Consider the following 21,848-nt stretch of genomic DNA (forward strand, 5'->3'; position numbering starts at 1 on the left):
TACTTTAGTACTGTACATTTAGTTCTGGAACTAAAGCGGTGCGAAAGGCCCTAATGACTTATACTGTCTTTTAACGCGTTGCGTTGAATCGCGCCGCGCCACGTAAACATAAAACCATGTCTGCATTTGTGATCGGAGAAATGACAAACAACAAGCCCTACTCTACACTGCTCAAAACTCGCGTTTGAATCATCAGTGGCAAATCCTTTAAATATGAAAACGTACTTACAGTCTGTGAGTCAGAACAGCCGGCATTGTAGTCTACTCTACCAGGATCAGGAAACAGTCCTCCATAAAATGCGCTGCACACATCTGAATATTTGGGTTGAACTGTTCTGGAACAGTGTTGTAAATACAACTTAACCACTGATTTCTAGTCGTGTCCTCTTTTGGAAGGCCAAACAAAGCAGTTTAGCTTTCTCAATGAAACACACAGCGTCTTCACAACATGGCGGATCCACAAATCCGGTGGCAGCAACAATAAAGTTACGCCTTCTTTCTTTGCGTGAACATTTGGGCGGTGTTATGCAAATCTTCCCACATCGTGACGTAGACATGTGGGGGTGTGTTTAAACGAGGCATTTTAGGAGAGTGAGGACCAATCTTAACTTTTATAAAGAATATCTCTTTGGGTTTGAGACTTTAGTCTTTGCAACTTTAGGGATCTTATCTATTCACAAACAGCTTGTAACACTCCAAAGAGAAAGAAAAACTTGAAATCGCATCATATGACCCCTTTAACAACTTCTAGTGCCTTATTTTTGCAACAATGTCCAAAATATGTCCAGAACATGCTGAATCTTTCAGTTTTATCAGCAAATACTACACACAATCACTCCTTTTTCTGGTGACCTTCATTTGAATGCTTTTGACCAGTTAAAGGCTGTCATAGGGAGCCATGTTGCAGGACATGAGAGGAACCAGTTTGGTTAGTGTGTGTTTGCAGACAGAGTCTCACCAGACTGGAGGCAGTCACCTCCCCGTAGGCCAGACCATCCGGCAGCACGAGGAAATGTTCCTGTTCTTTACTAACACGCATCTGCAGAAAGAAAGAGACGCTTTTATCTAAAGCAACTCTCAGTACGCTTACAGGAGCATTCTCACTAGAGGAGCCTGTGGTTAAAGGGTTAGTACACCCATTAAATTCTGCCATCTCTTACTCATTCTCATATCCGATCATGGTTTCACACAAAGCTATATTTGTACTACAGTGTACAAGTCCTTACTTTTATGGTAAGGACTTCCACAGAAGAAAATAATCCCTTTTATTTTTGAGTGAACTATCCCTTTAAGAGTTCTGATTGTCATACTTCTTGTGAAAATCAAACCAGCAACCTCATTTAGCAGACCTGATCACAAAATCACTTCCTATTAGGATAGGCTTTTTAAAGACACTCAAATCCTTATAGATTTAGCATAGGAGATATGAATAAGTATGCTAAAGGAAATCCAGCAAAAATATAGTTTTTTTTAAAAATCAGCTTAATATGCCTCAGAAGTGATAGACTGGCAGCTGTGTGAAGTTATTTAAAGTGCACTATATGTGAACTTTTTTATTATCATAAGCTTGAGTTACATAACAGTTTAAGAAGACACGTACACTACTGCTCAAAAGTTTGGATTTAGAAAGATTTCATTTGAAATAAATTCATAATTGTATTCCGCAAAGACACATTAAATTGATCAAAAGTGACATTTAAAAACATTTATACTGTTAAAAAATTCTCTTTTAAATAAAGATTTTTCTTTTTTAAACTTTTTATTCATCAAAGAATCCTGAAAATAAATGTATCATGGTTTATTTAAAAATATTAAGCAGTACAACTGTTTTTAACAGTTGATAATAATAATAATAATAATAATAATAATAATGTTTCTTGAGCAGCAAATCACCATTTCAGATTGATTTCTGAAGGATCATGTGACACATGTGACAGGAGCAATTATGCTGAAAATACAGCTTTGCATCACAGGAATAAATTGCATTTTAAAATATATTAAAATAGAAAATAACATTTCACAATACTGTCTCTACTGTATTTTTGATCAAATAAATGCTGCCTTGGTAAGCATAGGAGACTTCTTTCAAAAACATGTATTTTCAACCTTAATTACATTGTTAAATCAATCAAGCTCATAGATAAAAGTTGTCTGATCAGTAAGTAGTGAACAGTGAGCACTTTTCAGGATTCTTGGCACACTGACAAAAGGTTTTCCATTTCAGATTGATTTCTGAAGGATCATGTGACACTGAAGACTGGAGCAATTATGCTGAAAATACAGCTTTGCATCACAGGAATAAATTGCATTTTAAAATATATTAAAATAGAAAATAACATTTCACAATACTGTCTCTACTGTATTTTTGATCAAATAAATGCTGCCTTGGTAAGCATAGGAGACTTCTTTCAAAAACATGTATTTTCAACCTTAATTACATTGTTAAATCAATCAAGCTCATAGATAAAAGTTGTCTGATCAGTAAGTAGTGAACAGTGAGCACTTTTCAGGATTCTTGGCACACTGACAAAAGGTTTTAAGGGTCGTGTTTCCTTACTGTGAGGCACGTGTTGGCCAGCTGGGCCCAGCCGTACAGATCCACCAGACGGTGTACGCTAGCCAGCTTGCAGCGCATCAGTCTCTCCCCCTTCACCATGGAGCCCGGCTCGCATCCGTGCAGATCGTTAATGGGGGTCACCATGGTAACGGCTGTACAGGCATGAGCAACAAGACAAACAGCACAAGTGTGCGTCAGTGAAAGTCTTAGTGATGAAGGACTTTGCATAAAAAGAGCAGCACTACAATAGTTTATCTACTGCAGTTTAAGTGGTGTGACAGACATCAGGTTATTTCACCTCAAAAACCTTTTCACGAAAGACAGAAAAACAGCTCAATTTCACAAGGACATTTGAAAAGCACAACTGAATTTACTTTATGAATTAAATTCATTGTGCTTGAAACTAAAACTCCTCTTACTTGTAAGTGTCTGAATTGAACAATAATGATATATGATACGTGAATGAATGTTATATGAAATTAAAACTCCATGGAAGCTTGTTTTTGTCATGGGATTGAAAAATAAAAAGTAATTGCAATTTTTTAATCTCACATTTCTGACTTTTGCCCCCTGCAATTATGAGATTATATCTCTCAATTCTGACTTTTTCCTGCAATTCAGAATTGTAAGATATAAACTCAGAATTGAGATGTTAAGTCTTAATTCTGAGAAGTCTGAATTTTGAGATATAAATTTGCAATCACCAAAAAAAAACAAAATCAGAATTGTGTTATAAAAAGTTGAAATTACCTTTTTTATTTTTATTCCATGTCAGAAAAAATAAAATAAAAAAATTTGCAAGATGTAAACTCAGAATCTCTAGACGTAAACTCGCAATTGCAAGATATAAACTCAAAAAGTCAGAGTTGTGAGATAACAGTTTTCAAATACTTTTTTAATGATTTTATTCTGTGACAGAAACAAGCTTAAAAAAAAACTCTTATTAGGCAATAGATATAAAGAATAATTTTGTCTTATATATGACAATAATCCACATGATTTTACAAGTGAAAGAGATCACTAAGCAGAGAAGGATGTGCAGTATTTATATGAAATGTAGTGTAAACACATCAGGCTTTATTTATGAAACACAAACAGAACAACCTTCTAAATCATTTGTAAATCCTTCCTAGGTAAATGACTGCATGTGTTACGTACTGGATTGAGTGATGGGCAGCGAGGCTGGAGATCCGTGAGTGGCCATGAAGTCTGCGATCTGTCTGAGAGCCCACATATTGGAGGAACTTCCTTCTTTCTTCATCTGCTCCTGAATCAACACATCAAGCTCCTCTCTAAAGGACTAAAACATACAAATAAGATTCAGTACTCAGCTACACAATGCACTAGTACACACAAATAAAGGAAAAAGCACATTGTGCACATAGGTGGTTGTTAAATAACACGTCCATTAATTTATTATAAAAAAGCAGCATTTTAGGTGTAAATTTAGAGATATTATTACAGAATGTAACTGGTAACTTTTTTTTTAACCTTTTATTCTTTTTGCTCTTTCACTTCAAGTTTTTTTTTTTTTTTTTTAATGTTTTTGAAAGCAGCCTTTATACTCACCAAGGCTGCATTTATTTGATCAAAAATACAGTAAAAACAGTAATATTGTAAAACATTATTACAATTTAAAAGAGCCGTTTTCTATGTTAATATGTTTTAAAATGTTATTTATTCCTGTGATGCAGAGCTGTATTTCAGCATCATTACTCGTCTTCAGTGTCACATGATCTTTCAGAAATCATTCTAATATGCTGATTTGGTGCTCATTATAAAAGTTGAAAACAGTTGTGCTACTTTATATTTTTGTGGAAACTGGGATAGATTTTTTTTTATGAACAAAGTTTAAAGAACAGCATTTATTTGATAAAAAAAAAAAAGGTTTTACTGTCACTTTTGATCAATTTAATACACCCTTGCTGAATAAAAGTAAAAATTTCTTTAAAAAACAATGTATACTGTAACCAGATTAGCATTTCCTTAAGAAAAAAAAAACAGTATTAAAGTTTCACAAGTTTAGCTTTTAGGCTTTTTATATGTAAATGAAACACTGCAAACTTTCCCTTTCTTTTCTATCATTATCAACAAATACCATGACAGTCTTTAGTAAATGTAGCTATAAATTGCTAAATGTATATGCAAGAATAACTGAAGCAATCGCTAAAGTTTAATCTCAAAGTTCTTAAAAAGTCAAAAGTTTACAAAAACTGTCAATAGACTGAAATATATTTCAGAAAGTCTGAATAGAATTTATGAATAATTTGTTAAGCTGTTTAGACTGAATTAATTTCAGATGTTTATTACTGAAGAACAGGAGTTTATAAGAAAGTTTGTAATAAACTCTTAACTAGAATGTTTGAGGAATATCAATACAGTTTTACCTTGTAAGTACTGTAATAATTATACAAGAATCAGAAATGTTGTATAAGTTTTAAATAAAGCATTAAACAATGTCAGTCGGCCACATATTTAACAGTTGAATGCAGCACACACAAACACAGTATAACAGACATAAAACGCAGATAAAACAATACTTTTGTGAACATACGGAAACAAAAAGCAGGAAGAATTTTTGAGTTACAGGATCCAGTACAGTCCACAATAGAGAAAGAAAAATAATTGACCTCTTCAGTTCTGTCCTTCACTCAACACGTTCCCTCCATACTGAGTGGTTTTTATTGTTTTGCACCAACACCTAAAACTCCCTGCACTCTCTATGTTTTCTCCTCCCCTGCTCTCTCTCTATCTCTCTCTCTACGGCTGCAGCTGTCCGTGGTGATTCAGGGCAGATTATATCTGAGCTGTGGAGATAATCATATCTTTGGGAACCTAATGAGGGGGAAGGGGAGAGAGGACATAGGGATTGGAGGCAGGACATTAAAGGGTGGACAGAACAGGCGAATAAAAGGAGGCAAACCAATGCGGGTCCTCTGCGGATGGGAGATATGCTGTTTCAGTGAGCTTTCGAAAGCTTATAGCTGCCACTAGAATGCTGGTTCACTCTACAGCCCTACTTATAATCATATCATTCCTATTACAGCGCAAAAGCAGGATACTGGAAGTAAAAACCTCATTCATTTTCTCTGTAGAGAAAACGTATTGATGGTGATAATATATAAAACCTTCAAAACATAAATAGCAGGAGCTCAGATAAATATTTTAAAATATAACTGCAAATATATAATATTTATTATTATTAATATTAATTGCAAATCTCCCTACACTCTTGCTTATATATTATCATTAACTTCAAACAAACTTATAAGCAAAGCAAAGCAAATTTATTTATATAGCACATATATAAATTTATTGAAATTTAGTGATTAATCCAAAATTACCCCTACAGTCTTAACATGATCATCAAGCTTTGAGGAAAGTGAACCTAGCTGAGCAGCAAAGGTAGGTGACATAGAGGAACCTACAATCAGTCTTCTCTCATTTAATTGAAGTTGTTAGAGAGCCAGAGCTTAATGTCAGTATAGCATTCATGTACTTTATCCAAAGAACATGATTCATCTAGGCTCACAGGAAAATAAAACTGAAGATCATTGGCATAACAATGGTAAGTAAGACTGTACTTCCAAAAAATTTTGCCCAAAGGAAGCATATGCAAAGAGAACAACAGTGGCCCCAAAATCGATCCCTGCGGAACACCACATACTAAAGGAGCAGATGTAGAAGAAAAGTCTCCTTACTGCACTGAAACTGTCCTGTCCTTTAACTACGATGCAAACCACTGAAAGGGCTGTGCCCTGGACACCAACCCAACACTCCAAACGATTAAGAAGAATCTTATGGTCAATTGTATCAAAAGCAGCACTACCTACGATAATAGGATATCATTAGTAACTTTAAGTAGTGTAGCTTCGGTGCTATAGAAGGCCCTAAAGCCCGACTGGAATATATCTAAAATACCAAAAGTGTTAAAATATGAGAAGAGTTATGAATAAACCGCTTTTTCTAAAATCTTGGAAATAAAAGGCAGTTTAGAAATAGGTCTAAAATTATTATACACTGTATGAACCAAATGAGTTTTTTCAACAAGGTATGAAGAATTGCATGTTTAAAACTAGTTGGTACTACTCCACTCATCAAGGAGCTACTGATTATATCTTTAAAAATATTTGACTTGCGACTACCTCCCTTCATTTTAGAGACAATGTCTAGCGGAGCTGAAGAAACTGATTCAAAGTGAGTGAAAAAAGTAGACTGTGTTGGATTTGGTAATGAAAGGGAATGTGAATGTACAATTGCACTTCTGACCTTCTCAATTTTTTTAAGTAAAAAACACTAAAATCTCTTCACAAGTCTCTTGAGTAGCATCTAGCATTACATTCCTTGAAGGGTTTAAAACAGACTCAATTGTGTCAAACATTACTTTTGGTTGATTTACATTATCTGAAATTACCCTTGAGAAGAATTTCATTTTCGCATCCTTTACTGCCTTCTGATAGTTAAACAGGCATTTTTTTTAACATCTCAAATGAAATTTGAAGCTGATCTCTCTTCCATTTGCATTCTGCTCTCCTACACTCTTGTCTGAGAGAACGGGTGACACTGCTTAACCAAGGTTGAGAGACTCCTTTACTTTTTTTAATTTAAGCGGGGCAACATTATCTAAAGCACGAGTACACAACTTATTACAAGCTTCAATCAGCAATCCAATATCATCCCCACCTGTGACATTGTCATTAAAATGTGATGAATAGAATTCCGAAAAAGAATCAGCAGTTGAAGACTTAATAGTCCTAGCATAATATGAATGCTGAGAAGAGGTTAGGGGAACAAAAGAACAAACAGCATCAAACACCACTGAATAATGATCGGAGATGCCTACATCTGAAACCTCGAAATTAGACACAGAAAAGCCAAATGACAACACAAGATCTAATGTGTGACCTTTCTTAGGAGTAGGACCAGAAACATGTTGTATTAAATTAAAAGACTCAATACGAGAAAGAAATTTATTAACCAGTGGCTACATAAATGCACATTAAAATCCCCAATGACCAAAAGTTTATCACAGCGAGACACAAGTCCAGACAGAAAATCAGAAAAATGGTGGATGAACTCATTGAGTTTAGGAGGTCTATATATTAAGGCACAAGAAAAAAAAGAGTCCAAAGAATCAATCTTCAACAATTGTACCTCGAAGCTTGAATACATTTCTGTGGATAGCAGTCTACATTTAAAACAGTCTCGAAAAGCAGTAGCAACACCACCTCCACATCCTGAGGTCCGAGGGGAATTCAAAACGTCACAGCCTGGTGGTGTCAAATCACCCAGAGACATTTGATTCAACCAGGTCTAAGTAATAAACAAAAAATCCAGCATATGCAACGTTAAAATGTCATTCAGAATAAAAGCCTTGTTTAATATGGAACGTGCATTTAAGAGACCCATTTTATAGAAGTAAGTTCTGTCTTTTCCTGTGGAGCATTGGCTATATATTTTAGCACACTAATACCATTAACACCTTGTTTCACATCATGTAAACCATGCGAAGAATAGCGGTGTGAGGACCAAATGACCAGAATGACTTATAATTAAAGACTATAGATAGATTAAAGTTAACAGTTTTATATTAAATTATAGTTGTGATTCAACTGAGTAGTTTATTTTTGTCTTTTTTTTTTTTTTTTTTTTTTCATTTTTTTTTTAGATTTTTTTATATACATTTTGTTTAGTTTTTTTATTTCGAAATTTCTCAATCAAGTACTGTCAAAATATGCATTAAATTGATCAAAAGAGAAAGTAAAGACATTTATAATGTTACAAAAGATTTCTATTTCAAATAAATGATTTTATATTAAATTATAGTTGTGATTCAACTGAGTAGTTTATTTTTGTCTTTTTTTTTTTTTTAGATTTTCACATATTTTTAGCTTCAAATGTTGTAATGTTTCAATGAAAATATATTGCATATTTAAGGAAAACAGCAATTCTCTTCAAATAATAGTTATAATTATAAACTCATAATTGTATTAATATATTATCATTTAAATACTAATAATATTAAAATATATTAACTCCAAATTTATAATATTATTTTCTTTATTATTAATTGCAATTGACAATCAAATCAATCTGCTGCCATTTTTTTCAGTTGATTTTTGTTTAGGTTTTCATATACTTTTTGCTCTAAATCAAATGTTATTAATGATGCATAGAACATATATTGCATATTTGTGGAAATCAGATCAAGTTTCTTCAGATAATAATAATAATAATAATAATAATAATAATAATTTACGTATATACTAAATTTTCTTCACATATTATCATTGAAATATTAGTAAAAAATATATTAGTTCTTCTCATCAAATATAAAATATTTATTATTATTATTTATTATTAATTGCAAATTACGCAATCAAAACAACGTTGTTATTTTTTTTTATTAAGTAGTTAATTTTTTTGTTCAGATTTTCATACTCTTTTTACTCCGAATTGAAATTTTTGTGATTTCTCTCAGAAGTGGCTGGTTTGAACTTTTTTTTTGCTTTTTTTTTAACCCATTATGGAAAACATCAATGGGGGAAAAAATCTTCCGGAATCAAAGCTGCTGAAAAAGTAGATGATCAGCGTTGCGCTCTTTTAGCCCACAAGGATATAAACACAAATCTGAGTCAATTCTCAAATGCAAATATATGAGCTTCACTTATTAGCGCACACTTTCTTACTCACAGGGCTTTGCAGGAGACTGGAAATTCGTTTCTTGAGGCCGCTGGACGGCGTTGACTGCTGGGGAGACTGGATCATTTCTCCCTCCAGACACTCCCCATCTACAGGACTGTGCTGGACCGGAGTCCCTTTAGGGGTGGGAGTTCTACTCATCTTCTTTCTCCCAGTGTGGGAAAGAGGAGAAGGAGGATAGAAAGAAAACAGATAAAAAGGAAAGGATAGGCAAAGCAGGACCAAGGGAGATGGCTGGAAGGGAGCAAGCAAAAAAGAAATACAATATGTAAATTATTCAGTTATAATCTGGAGTTATGTTAATGAAAGATCCTTATGCACATCATGGAAGAGTTTTCTTTTACATATATGTGCATGAGGAGGACATATAGACATGTTTGCATATTAATAATAGACGCACGTGCAAATGCACACAGGCAAGCCTGCAAATACTAGATAAGCATTTCTTCACACCACACCCAAAGTCACGTGGAGGCCGCAATAACTGTCATATATCCAAACAGCAATACGCATACAGTAGTTCTTTATGTGCATTAGTAAATGTGATCGATTAGTTTGCTTGAGGAAGCTCTATTTAAGAAATTACATATAGAGAAGCCTTTTTGGATCGTGACTAAAATTGACTAGAGTGATGCTATTACTATTCCAGGATGGATAACAGATGATTGATGGCACATTATCGAAGACCATAAGCCTGAATATCTTTAATTTCTTAAAAGTCCTACTCATATTCACATACAGTACATAAATGGTCTTTCAGCATGGAAAAAAAGAGGGCAGAAACATCACCTGAACTGAAAAATCAACCACGTCTGAATTTTTGTGCTTAAAAGGTGATGCAATTTTCTTTGGTGTTAAACAAATTCTCTTATTCAGGTTTTATCTGTGAGGCAATTATAAGTAAGCCACTCATATGGGTTCAATTCTCAAAAGTGTAGACTTCAGTTGTGTGGTGCTTTCAAAACATTGCTCTGTTTGTTTGAACAGCCCAGCTTGGCTTCACTGACTCAACAGTAGTGTGAATTTGGAATGTAAATACAGTATGTGGCTGATTGAAAACAATTATTAGTGTTGTTGAGGCTATTACAATCAGCCTTACACCTCAGATTTTCATCCGATGAATGATAAAGCAGGCAAAAATAAAATAAAATAAAATAAACTTGATGGTAGACTCTTTTGACTCAGACCAGTAATAAAAACCCTTGGCAATAAATAACTCAAAACACTCCAATACACTCAAAATACAGCAATATTGTGAAATATCGTTACAATTTAAAATAAATGTTATCTGTTTTAATATATTTTTAATATATTTTCAGCAGCCTTCAGAAATCATTCTAATATGCTGATTCTAATATGCTGCTCAAGAAACATTTCTTATTACCAATAGTGAAAACAGGCCTGCAGCGGCTATTTTGTGGAAACATGACACATTTTTATAGACTCTTTTATCAATAGAAAGGTCAAAAGAACAGCATCTATTTGAAACAGAAATCTTTCGTAACATTATATTTACTGTCACTTTTGTTCAATCAATGCATCTTTGCTGAATAAAAAAGAATTCCTGACACCTTTATTATACTCACACTGTATTTACTGTCTATGTACTGTATTCAATTTATGAAATATATATTTAACATGTACATATATATGAACATGCACATATATGATAAACTTATGTTTTAATCATCTTTTTTAAATGTCATTTTTTTTTTTTTGGAAAAAGATTAATTAGCTTGTGAAATACAGCACTGACACATCTAAAGTGTCTGAGTTAACACACTTGCAGTCACAGTATCTTTGTGTTTGGTAGTCTGACAGGGGCTCAGGTGCTCTGGGACCCCCACTAAGAGGTCCTCTCTCTGGGGAGACTCTATAATGAGTGGGGCCCCTTTGGATCCAGACACCAAACTGGCGCCGCCCTGTGCTGTCCCTGGATCAGTTTCAAGCACAGCTTTCTACTCTAGTGGATCTAAATTAATCACGTCCCTCTGCTATAACGGTGATCCATCCTTAGTCTACATTCTTGTCTTTGACCTACACTTTAATCTGAAAAGTGCTTCAAAAACTTGTACAGATCGGGCTTCAGCAGAATTTCTATGTCAAACCGAGAAGGGATGAAAGACATGTACGGGCCTGTTACGCATTGATCGGTCTGAAACAGAGCTTTTCTGACCGGATGAGGGCTTTCTCCCCCACTGAGAGACCTTAATGCTTGTAGGAAGTGGGGAGAGAGCAAGACGTATATGAGGGAGAAGTATAATGGTTAAAGTGAAGTTGGATTGATTTTAGATGAATCTTATAATCAAGTTAATGTGTGGTTCTGGGTGCATTAACTTCTGCATAATGCACTGAGAACGCAGTGACCCAAAAAATAAAAAATAAAAAATGCATGCGTGATTTTAAAACAAATCCTGAAGTGGTTTTTCATTAAAGAATAAAAATGCAATTTCTATGCAAGTTGTTTGAAGTTTTAATCCCATGTTTGGAGTTTTAATCCCACCCTTTCTGGCTCTATGTTCCCAGTTCCATACTAAATCCACACACGAAACAATGAAATAGTTTCAGAATCATTCTGAGGGTACACTGGCTTTAAAAAAAAAAAATAATAATTTACATTGTTCAAATCTGTATAGAAAAAAAGAGGAGAGTCTAAGATCTAAAGGCATCTTTACAAAGCCAAATTAAGGCTGCTCTGTACTTGCACAAATTTCAGTCTAAAGATGTAATGCCACATAAAAGCTAGACTAAATTATGCCTGCTTAGACCGTATAGTATTGCTTTATGAATGCATTTATATCACCTATGAGCAGCATAAGACAATATGTGTAAAACCACTGCAGAGGCACTTCTGTGTCACATTTTAAGTGTAAAGTAAATTTGGCATAAGTCTATTACATACCCACAACTCCCTCAATAATATTTTCCCCAAACACTTTTCAAGTCATTTCATCACCCCTGCAGCAGAACCTCATGAAAAAAAAAAAACAGTAAATTTAATGAATACATTATGATAATATCCATTAAGTCTTGATGCACAAGAAGTTAATTAAAAAGTAGTCAGCCAACCCTAATAAAAGCGGGTCATTTCATTATTGTCTAGATGATTTGGCAGAGGTATTATAATTTTAGGAGTGCTGGAGATTGAGCAGAGAGGGGCAGTGCCGTTTTTCTTTCTCTCTAGGGCTCATTTTCCAGGGGGAAAGACTCATGTGTCACACCCACCTCTTCCACAGCAAAACAACACCCTTTGAACTGCTCTGAGAGGGGGTAGATGTAACAGCTGGTGACAAAGGCAGCATTTTAACTGTTAGAATCATATAATCTAGGCATAATGGTCATTTATTCGTCCATTAATTGATAAAGTATTATTAAACGTGCCGTGTCGGTTCTTTTGTGCAGTAGCCGGTTCTCGCGCGGTAGGGCCTGCACGCGGCTGCCTAGCAACAACACGAGCCCCGCTGCATCAGCACCACCACCAGCGCGGGGCTCAGCCTCCGGCCATCCGCACAAGAGCCCGCTCTGGAAGAATTCAAGGATTTTGAAGGGGCCATGTCGGGATGCAAAGCATAAACCCAAAACACATCAAACGATATAATCGTGCTTTTAACTGTGGACAAGGTACTCCGATATGAGGGATTAAAAAAAAAAAAAAAAAAAAAAAAAAGGAAAAAGAAAACAGGTTTCCAGTCTACACGAGAGCCAATATCATGGCGTCTGAAAGTTGAAGAATCATACCTTCGTACAACAAGGCTCCAGGGCCTCTGATTAATAAAACACAGTACGCTTTAATAATAGCAGCATGTATATTTAATCTATTCTAATCTACTAACGCAATCTGGTTGCGTTTTGTCCAGTGCTACAGTGAGTTTTTAACCCCTCTACTCTTTGTGATTATGGTGTAATGAATCTTGTATTATATTCGTGCACTCACACAATATCATTGCAATCCGGCATCACATAAACAGTACTGACATGAATGTGATGGATGCGTGGAGTCCAAAATTCCTTCACGTTCATGCACCGATTAAATCTTTGGAAAACTAAGCTATTGCCTGAAATAGTGATGGAAAATTAAATGAGGCAAGAGATGCTTACCTTACAACATCCTCTCCTCTTTGTCCTTCACGCACACAGACGCTATGAATCTGCAATGCAATGTGTCAAAACAGCCGCGTGCACCTATAAATCGATAATTAGGCTGGTTTTCCAGTATGAATGGTATTGTTTTGGGTCTGTGTTTTTCTAGACCTACGCATCCCCTCTGTTTTTTGACGTTTATTGCAGGCTGGACCAGCCCACGACCACGCCTGCCAGACCTCCCCACTGTCTACATCCACATTCTGCGAGTATTGTCACGAGAGCCTTGAGTATGTTCGACTAAAGTGGAAAAACACTGGTATGCATATACTGGAAAAATACACGCATGCAAAACGGAGCGTCGGAAGGGTTTTCCGCCTCGGAGCAGTGAATAGCGTAATTTGTCGGAGCACAGATGATTTATTCTGGATGCCTTTTTCTGCTGAATGATGCAGCTGCGGATTAAAGACGCGGCCACTGGCGCCACATGCTGGTGGTTTTCTGATATTACAACGAACAATTGGGAGGGGAAAAAAAAAGGTACCATGCTTTTTCTAAAAAGATTATTCATTTTCCGGTTTAAAATGTACAAAAAAGCACGGCCTGTAATTATGCATATAATTAAATATCAAATAAATTGTGAAGTCGGTGAATAAAAAAAAAAAAAAAACTTACTTAAAAAAAAAATCATAAAATGCTTGTCAAGTAAAATGATTAACGTTTTACACTTTGTAGAAACGTTTTTAAAAGTCTTTGAGATTGCTGAATTTATATTATGAATTCATCATTTCAGATAGCCTCGGAGATCAACAAATACAATTTTTTGTACAGCATCTTAAACATCCTTATGTCATATGCCTTTTACCTTCACTGTAAAAAAAAGATAATTGTACAGTTGTAAATAACAGATTTACAGGAGCATGTTTTACAAGAAAATATGTCTTTCCACATTAAAAATTGATCGTTTAATTCAATGTGTTATTGTTGCTTTGTAATTATTTTATATTTGCTAGAAGTTTCTCAGTGAAATACTTTCTATACCATTTTTCTGTGTGTTGATGTTGAAAACATTCATATTTTGTAAAAACTGTTAAAACACATTAAAATTACTATTTACAATTTATTCACATTTGTGAACAAAGCAAATAAGCCACAAAATAAACTTTATACACATTTTCTCCCATATTTACAGGAGTTCGCACTGAGAAAACGACAAAAAAAAAATAAATAAAAAAAAAATCTCATGACAACTCAGTATCAAATCAACCATCAATCCTCATCTTGGTTGACACATATTTTAGTAATATTACTAATATTGGAGACAAATGGCACAAACAACAAAGTGAAGAGGCGCATACAGAAATGTCAGCGATTCGAGGCACCAAAAGGCGTCAACCTAAGGCACCGAAGACGAGAGTGTGCTTGCTACCACAGTTTGTTCTGAGCCAACCTGAACAATGTACATTGGTACGACACACTGCACTGTCATGTTGTTGAGATCAATGTCATCATCTGCTCCTGTTGCCATGGTGACCAGTGGGGCAGCCACGCTCACGCCCTCAGACAGAAAGGGATTTGACGTTGACTCCAGGACCTGAGAATGAGACGGAGACAACTGCAACAGTGATAGCATGCAGAGAGATTTCAGAGGAAAACTTCCAAAACCACTACCATTCAAAGTTTGAGGTCAGAAAGAATTTGTCTTGAAAGAAATTAACCCTGAAAAGCCTACTGTATAATATTTGATACATACATTTTATAATGCCTTTCATTAGCAGGATCAAAACATGTACACATGTATTTGTACACAATATACTACATGCCTTTTGTTGTCCGATTGACAGTTTATACTTGTTTTAGCAAGTAAAAGTCATTGTTTTTCTAAAAATTCTCATTCAGGTCGCAGTACACCTGTCTTTTTGCTGACATTATGAATTTTTTTAAAAAGTAAACAAACATTTAGATTTTTTTTCTTATTTTTAATATACTTTATTACTATACTAAAACTTGGGTTTACTCGATTTCCATACATTTTCAAAAAAATCTGGTTGAAATGCAAGTATCAAATATGATATCAGGCTTTGAGGAATCTCTTAATAATCTTTGTATTGCATTATCTATTTTGCCCCTACAATACAAAACTACAGAACTTTGATCATAAAACTAAGCATTTAAATATCATTTTACGAAGACATGATATTGGGAGATTTAGAGTGACAATTGAAATTTATACGCATTTTATGATAAGCAGTGTTATACTGTTATAGAGATTGATTACAGATTTACATTACAAGCTACCAGAATTTAATCTTATTGATAAATATAAAAATCAGCAACTGCACCGAACTGCATATTTGTGCACAGTTTGGGCCTCTGAGTGAAAATAAGCTGTTTTTTCCCCTCTGCAATCGCACAAATCACATTTGATATATATATATATATATATATATAAAAAAAAATCAGACTATAATGTATAATATTTCACAATATTACTGTGTGTTTTGATCAAATAAATGCAGCCTTGGTAGGCATTAGAGACTTTTCTCAAAAACATTTAAAGATCTCAGCAGCACCAAACTTTAGAATAGTGTTCTTCCTACTGTATATTGTGACATCAGAATGCATTTACTACTCCATCTTAAAACACATTTTTCAGACTTCTAGAATTGGAAGGAACTATTACAGAGAACTCACATCCTCCATGTTCCAGAGATCAGAACAGTCAGTCTCCAAGCTGGAGTAGTTGATTCCAGTCTCCAGCAAAACATCTGCATTCCCATTACTCTGCAAAAAAAGTTGTACAGTATATTTGAATGTTCCTGTTATATCAAATAGTTCAAAGGGGAATGAAGTGTAATTCAGGACTGAATGAGTGACACTGCTATGCCCTTAACTCACAGTGGCAGAGGTGTGATTGAGCACTGCTGACAGGAGCCGGATGTACTCAGTCGCAGCCTTCAGCATGTCCACTTTACTAGGCTTTCGGTCTCGCGGCATCACTGGCACAATACGCCGAAGGTACGAAAACATGCTGTTCAGGCTCCTCACCTGGGTGGAGCAGCACATGACATTATTAACTGGCAAAAATAAAATTATGCCCCTTTTTACAATCTTCAATGAACAATATTTCAATCATTAAAAAGAGCGGGACATTCTAAAACATTTAAATGTGAAAACACTTAAAGTGCCTTTAAAACAGTGATATCAATAGATCAAATTCAGTACACACCTTACTGATGATGCGTGCTTTATGCAGGCAAGCAAATGAGCCCGGAATATGAACGCAATGTGCTAAATGGTTAAACGTCTTCTTTATAATGGTTTTCTATGGGAAATTTTTTTTAATATTAAACTTTGCACATTGCGTTTATATTCTAGTTTCATCTGCTTGCCTGTGCAGAGTTTGCATCATCAATAAGGTGTGTACTGAATTTGGCCTTTAAATATCACTGTCTTACTACATTACTACTTAATGCAAACCTCGTAAAAATAACTGGCGGTCAGTGGAGCAAAGCCTTGTTTTGCCCTCCATGTGGGCATTCCTGTAAGGGTGTGACGTCACGTGAAAACTATCACAATGCATCAGATCAACTCTGAGAAAGTCAGCTAGTCTCTCTCTTTAAATGAATTTCCATAATAAAAATTGTATATTTGGAATCCTGAGAGCTTTACAGCTTAAAGGGGCCATGAACTGCCTTTTTTATTATTTTGTGCTTTTCTCTGAAGTCTGCTTATCAAGATTTTTACATAAAAAAAAAAAAAAAACAATTCAGAAGTAATGGCTATTTTCTGTCCTGTTTTGACCCCCTCATCATCAGAACGCTCCGTCTGAATAGATGTGGCGGATTTTAGACTCGGAAGTAAACGCCCACTGCTTTGATTGGCTAACAGTTGAGTTTTTTTTATTTTTTATTAAACAATTATAAATGCATTATAACAGAATCTCAGAAAATATAACAGAACAAAAAAAACTGTGATAACCTAGATAACAGCCAGGGGAAAGAAAATTGCAATCTAAATAAAACAACGCTAAAGTAAAAATGGCTGCTAACAGTCGAGTATCTGACCACTTGACTACTTATGACGCATTTCCTGTATTTGGTCCAAGTGTTCAAGTGAGCATGAAGACCACAAGTGTGTGTAGAGCTTTTCATTACCTGATAGGACACACTTATAGTGTTGTAAAAATTTTTTTATTTTCAATACTATGCATTAAAAAAACAAAACAACTTCTAAATGTCTCTTCAGTAGTCCCTATAACAGATGACAATTTAATTTTGTGGTGCTTCTAATTAAGTGATAAAAAGAAGTTGCAAATGTTGTACAAAATTATCACCACTACTCATTTGCACCAATAAAACATGCAACTCTTTGTTTTACTACCAAATTATATGTAATACCTAACTATTATTAATATTTATTTCCACAACATGATGCATGATGGGATACACTAAGCCTCAAATACCGCTCCGGAGTGGTATTCGAGACAGTGTGGATTTAGTGTGCATTAAGGGCACACTGAACAGTCTTGCGCACTTCCTGTCGCGCTCACACGCTCTCAAGTGGCCAAGACCGCAAGTGTGGGTTTTTGGACAAGGGGTATGTTTGACAGCCTACATTCTTCGTAGATGGACGCTGCTGTGATTTAGGTTAAAAACACATACATACCCAGTACATAATCAAACGATCTGTAATAACAGAAAGCAATAGTGATCACTTAATAAAAACAGTTACTCACACTTGTGTGGCACTACATTACCGTCTGATGCAATATAGTCGCACAGCATCATCTTTTAGTTTCAATCTTTCTGAAAATCCTGCGTAGAATTGTGCCTGGTTTGTAAACGCATCCACGTTAAAATTAAGTGAACTTAGGACCAAGTTCTTCAATAAGATTAAAGTTCAGCCACTCTTTCCTAATTTCAGGATCAGAAGGAAGGCAATGCAAAGATTGCCATATTTATCGTTTGGTTTCTGCTTAGACCGCATTTGCTTCTCTCATTATTTACAGTAGCCTACATGCGTGAATCGGTGGGCGGGGCTAAACAGGCAGTGATGTAGAAGCAGGAATTGATCTTCTGCGGAGGCGGGGTTTAGCAACACTATTACGTCATAAAGTGGCACATTACACAACATGCCGTTTTGGCAGATTGGCTTAAATATAGGCCGTTTTTAGACTAATGAGGAAGTTTTGAGTTCTGAAACTTACAGGATGTTTTTAATAGTACAATGACATCTTATGTCAAAAGATCAAGGGAATTTTGATTTCTCAGTTCATGAACCCTTTTAAAAAAGATCAAGGGAATTTTGATTTCTCAGTTCATGAACCCTTTTAAAAAAATCCATTTGAACATTTAATTCTGTCAAAGCTATAGTTATTAAACCAAACAAGCATTTACTGAAGGAAATAGTTTAAATAATTTTAGATTTTTTTTTACATTTTTATAAAATAAATTGGATTAAAAAAAATTGGTTCTGGATTCCTACACAGAAATAAAACGTACAAAAGCTGTCAATGGGGCAGTACCTTTTCAAAAGGTACATGTTTGTACCTAAAGGGTCCATTTTGGTACCTTAAAAAAGGTACATATTAGAACCTAATAGGGGAGAAAAAAAAAGGTTGAGAACCACTGAGTTAGATGATGTCTTAAACTTTATTTGTATGATGGGCAAGTACCATATCTACAAAGCTAGATAACTTAAATTTAAACCCAGCTGCTAAATATTTGCTTCTGTTCATTATTGTCATCAAAAAGTCTCCTCTAACAAAAAAAAAAAAAAGCTCTGAAGACATCTTGTATTACAGTAAAGTAAACTAATTTATTTGTCATTTTTCTTCTCCTCTGAATTCCCCCATATGCATGTTCTTTGTTCTGTATTATTTGTTTTTAATTGTATTGAATTATATTTCAGCAAAAAAAAAAAAAAAAAAGTTCTGGCTAATGCAGGAAGGCCTTGATGACAGTCATTGGCCCTGAGACTTTGAAGAGCAAATCCTACAGGCGCAAGTTAATAAGAGATTTTTACAACAATTTTTCTGTAAAATCATAATGAAAACCACTAATGTAATGCTGAGGTTAACAAAGAATCTGTATGTTAAGCAATGAACCTTAATAAGAGTTCAACACATTGCAAAAGAGAGGAAATAAATGTTGAACAACAAAAATAGTATTTTCCCCAGCACTAGGCACGTTTATGTGCCAGGGATTCTTTTTTTTTTTTTTTTGTGATTTTATAGTTTTTTTTTTGTGAAATGAAGAATTTTCTGGAACCATTTTTCCACAAATTCCAAGTCCTCTGTTATGGTGTCATTTCCATCCCTAAGGTTTTATCGAAAGTTAGTGTACTTGAAGCTTTTACCATGGAGACAGTGTCAGTGAAGCATGATGAAACGAGGAAAAACAGAAAAGGAAAAAAAAAAAAAAAAAAAAGGTAGGCTAGCTAAATATCACTTTTGGCCAAGAATTTTTTCATCCCATCTTCAAGCTACACTGGCAAAATTGTGACTCTGTCTGTGAAAATCCAGCAAAAATAATTTTTTTGGTGATTCACCGTTTTCTATGTAAAAATCATCCTTCATACGGTAAAGAACATTCTGTGAAAATGTAACATTGATATCTTTATTACTGACGGAGTAAGACTATGTCAAAGATTGAAATCATACTGAAATTAATGGTTGAAATTAGGGCTGCACGATAAATCGCATGCGATATTTAACGCGCATCTTGTCAGAAAACCGGTTCTTTAATCAGCGGTAAATCTCCATCACCTGCGGGCTTTCACATTGAGCAGCATTAACTACACAGAGCCGTTGTTCACTGACGAGCTGCGCAAAAAATCGGCGATTTATCGTGCAGCCCTAGTTGAAATCAAACTTTGATGCTTGTTATCTCAATTACATTGAGACTTTAGCCTGGATTTCACAGAGAGGGTCACAATTATCCAGCGGTGTGTGTGTGTGTGTGTGGGCAAAGAGTAATGATATGTATTTTTATCATTACTCTTTGCAAGACAAGTGTTTCAAATGATGTTTCCATCACAGAACGCCTTCACAATGTAAAACAGCGCAATAACTGACTGGGGATCAACAGAAAATGAACAAAATCCAAACCAGCAGCGCTTTACTCGCCAAAAGAGGGCAGCAATGTACAAATGTGGAGAACCTTACAAACACTCACCCGCAATCTCTCCTTTGCGTTTGCAAGCTGTCGTCGCTTAACAGCTTTATCTCGGTCCTCCGTATCGATATACTGGCCGTCATCCAAACGGACAAATTTACCGATACTCACGTGAACGGGAAGCGAAGGTTCAGCGCTCTCGCGCAATAAAATATCGCCCATAAGTTCGCGCTCCGGGACCTTCAAGAGACCCACTATGGCCCTGAACTTTCTGCCAGTCATGTCAGCTGACATTCGTGTAATTTGCTTATTTATTTATTTATTTTTCAAAATGCTAAATGAGACAGTCGCCCAGCATAACACATAATCTAATACAACACAGTCAAAACAAGATATATGTAGAGATAAAGCATTTTAATTGATCATATTGTAATATCTATTGGCCTAGAAGTTGGCCAACCGACTGATTAAAAAAATCTATTTCAAACTAGTGCCACCTGTGCGCCAAACTCCACCCTCTCCTAAGTAGAGCACCTGTCCTGTGATGATTAGGTGCAATATCAGTATTCACCGCTAGGTGGCAGGTAAAATCTATGCTCGCATCTCTGAATGAAAATAAATTTATCGTTCTGAATCTCTCTTTTGATGATTTTGGAAAAGACTTGTGATTGTGGTGTGATTAAATGTGAAGCTCTTATTCTGCGAGCAGTAATGTTAATATCATAATTTAGAACTTTTTTTATCTGAATGGGACAGCAGGGCAAGTTTCCTCTTGGAGAAGTTGTCCCAAGGGCTGTATGTCATTAGGCCTAAGCAGTCCAATGCATTAACTATACAGTGAAGATTGAATTGTGTTTTAGGACAAGGATATTTTTCTTAAGTGTCAGGGCATAGCCACATGGGGTTTTCTTCCCTTTGATCTGATAGTAAAAGATACTACTTCAAAATCTATCCCCATGTCTTCATTCAGTGAAACAGTGCAGCATGTGTCACTGGTCATGAACATATATTCACTGATGATAGTTACACTCACACATTATCTATCAGGAAAATTATTGTTTATCGCCTTTTTTGTTGTTAAAAACAGTCAGTTAAGCGGAAATGCATCTTTCTGTTGAGTACTCCATACTTATACTTAATTATGTGCTTTACTTCAGAGTGATGATAAATAAATACATAATATTCCTTAAAATATTTCTAGCAAATTTCATTCAAAATAACTGTATATTAGTACAGAAGCCTGAAAAATGTAAACATAAATCCAATGTAAATCCAAACATCCTGTTCAGCTTACTTTCCGGTTGAAGTTATAAAACCACACCCAAGTCTAACACAACTCTTTGAATAGATAAGACAATGATGCATCACAAAATCACCAGACTGTCCATCAA

The 21,848-nt window shown here is 35.1% G+C and overlaps 2 protein-coding genes across 7 annotated transcripts in view; both read right to left on the reverse strand.

Moving 5' to 3' along the window:
* The window catches only part of add2 (adducin 2 (beta)), a 25,068-nt gene extending 11,288 nt beyond the window's left edge, over positions 1-13,780 (reverse strand). For 4 of the 6 annotated variants that reach the window (XM_016572792.1, XM_016572791.1, XM_016572795.1 and 1 more), the window contains exons 1-5: positions 13,358-13,779; positions 9,251-9,493; positions 3,716-3,857; positions 2,558-2,709; positions 959-1,039 (exon numbers count right to left, since the gene is read on the reverse strand). In XM_016572792.1, the coding sequence (XP_016428278.1) occupies positions 959-1,039; positions 2,558-2,709; positions 3,716-3,857; positions 9,251-9,400 (525 nt within the window). In that variant the 5' untranslated portion in view covers positions 9,401-9,493; positions 13,358-13,779. Of the gene's footprint in view, positions 1-958; positions 1,040-2,557; positions 2,710-3,715; positions 3,858-5,187; positions 5,400-9,250; positions 9,494-13,357 lie in introns of those variants that run through there. The other 2 variants (XM_016572794.1, XM_016572793.1) reach the window with 2 other exon arrangements.
* A 716-nt stretch (positions 13,781-14,496) lies between these two features.
* Positions 14,497-20,870, reverse strand: figla (folliculogenesis specific bHLH transcription factor). The gene is made up of 4 exons (XM_016572798.1): positions 20,518-20,870; positions 16,238-16,387; positions 16,034-16,123; positions 14,497-14,933 (listed from the first exon to the last, which is right to left on the reverse strand). The coding sequence occupies exons 1-4, from the start codon at positions 20,749-20,751 to the stop codon at positions 14,736-14,738; spliced, it is 672 nt and encodes a 223-aa protein (XP_016428284.1). The 5' UTR covers positions 20,752-20,870; the 3' UTR covers positions 14,497-14,735.
* Between the last annotated feature and the right edge of the window lie 978 nt (positions 20,871-21,848).

This window comes from Sinocyclocheilus rhinocerous, unplaced genomic scaffold (genome assembly GCF_001515625.1).
Source record: "Sinocyclocheilus rhinocerous isolate Xijiao unplaced genomic scaffold, SAMN03320098_v1.1 scaffold352, whole genome shotgun sequence".
NCBI lineage: Eukaryota > Metazoa > Chordata > Actinopteri > Cypriniformes > Cyprinidae > Sinocyclocheilus > Sinocyclocheilus rhinocerous.

Excerpts from the sequence above, each read along its gene's own strand:
- figla (XM_016572798.1), bottom strand. The coding sequence starts at position 20,751 with ATGTCAGCTGACATGACTGGCAGAAAGTTCAGGGCCATAGTGGGTCTC. Across the intron at positions 16,388-20,517 it reads ACGCAAAGGAGAGATTGCGG|GTGAGGAGCCTGAACAGCAT; the intron begins GTGAGTGTTTGT and ends TGCTCCACCCAG. Across the intron at positions 16,124-16,237 it reads TCAATCACACCTCTGCCACT|AGTAATGGGAATGCAGATGT; the intron begins GTGAGTTAAGGG and ends CTTTTTTTGCAG.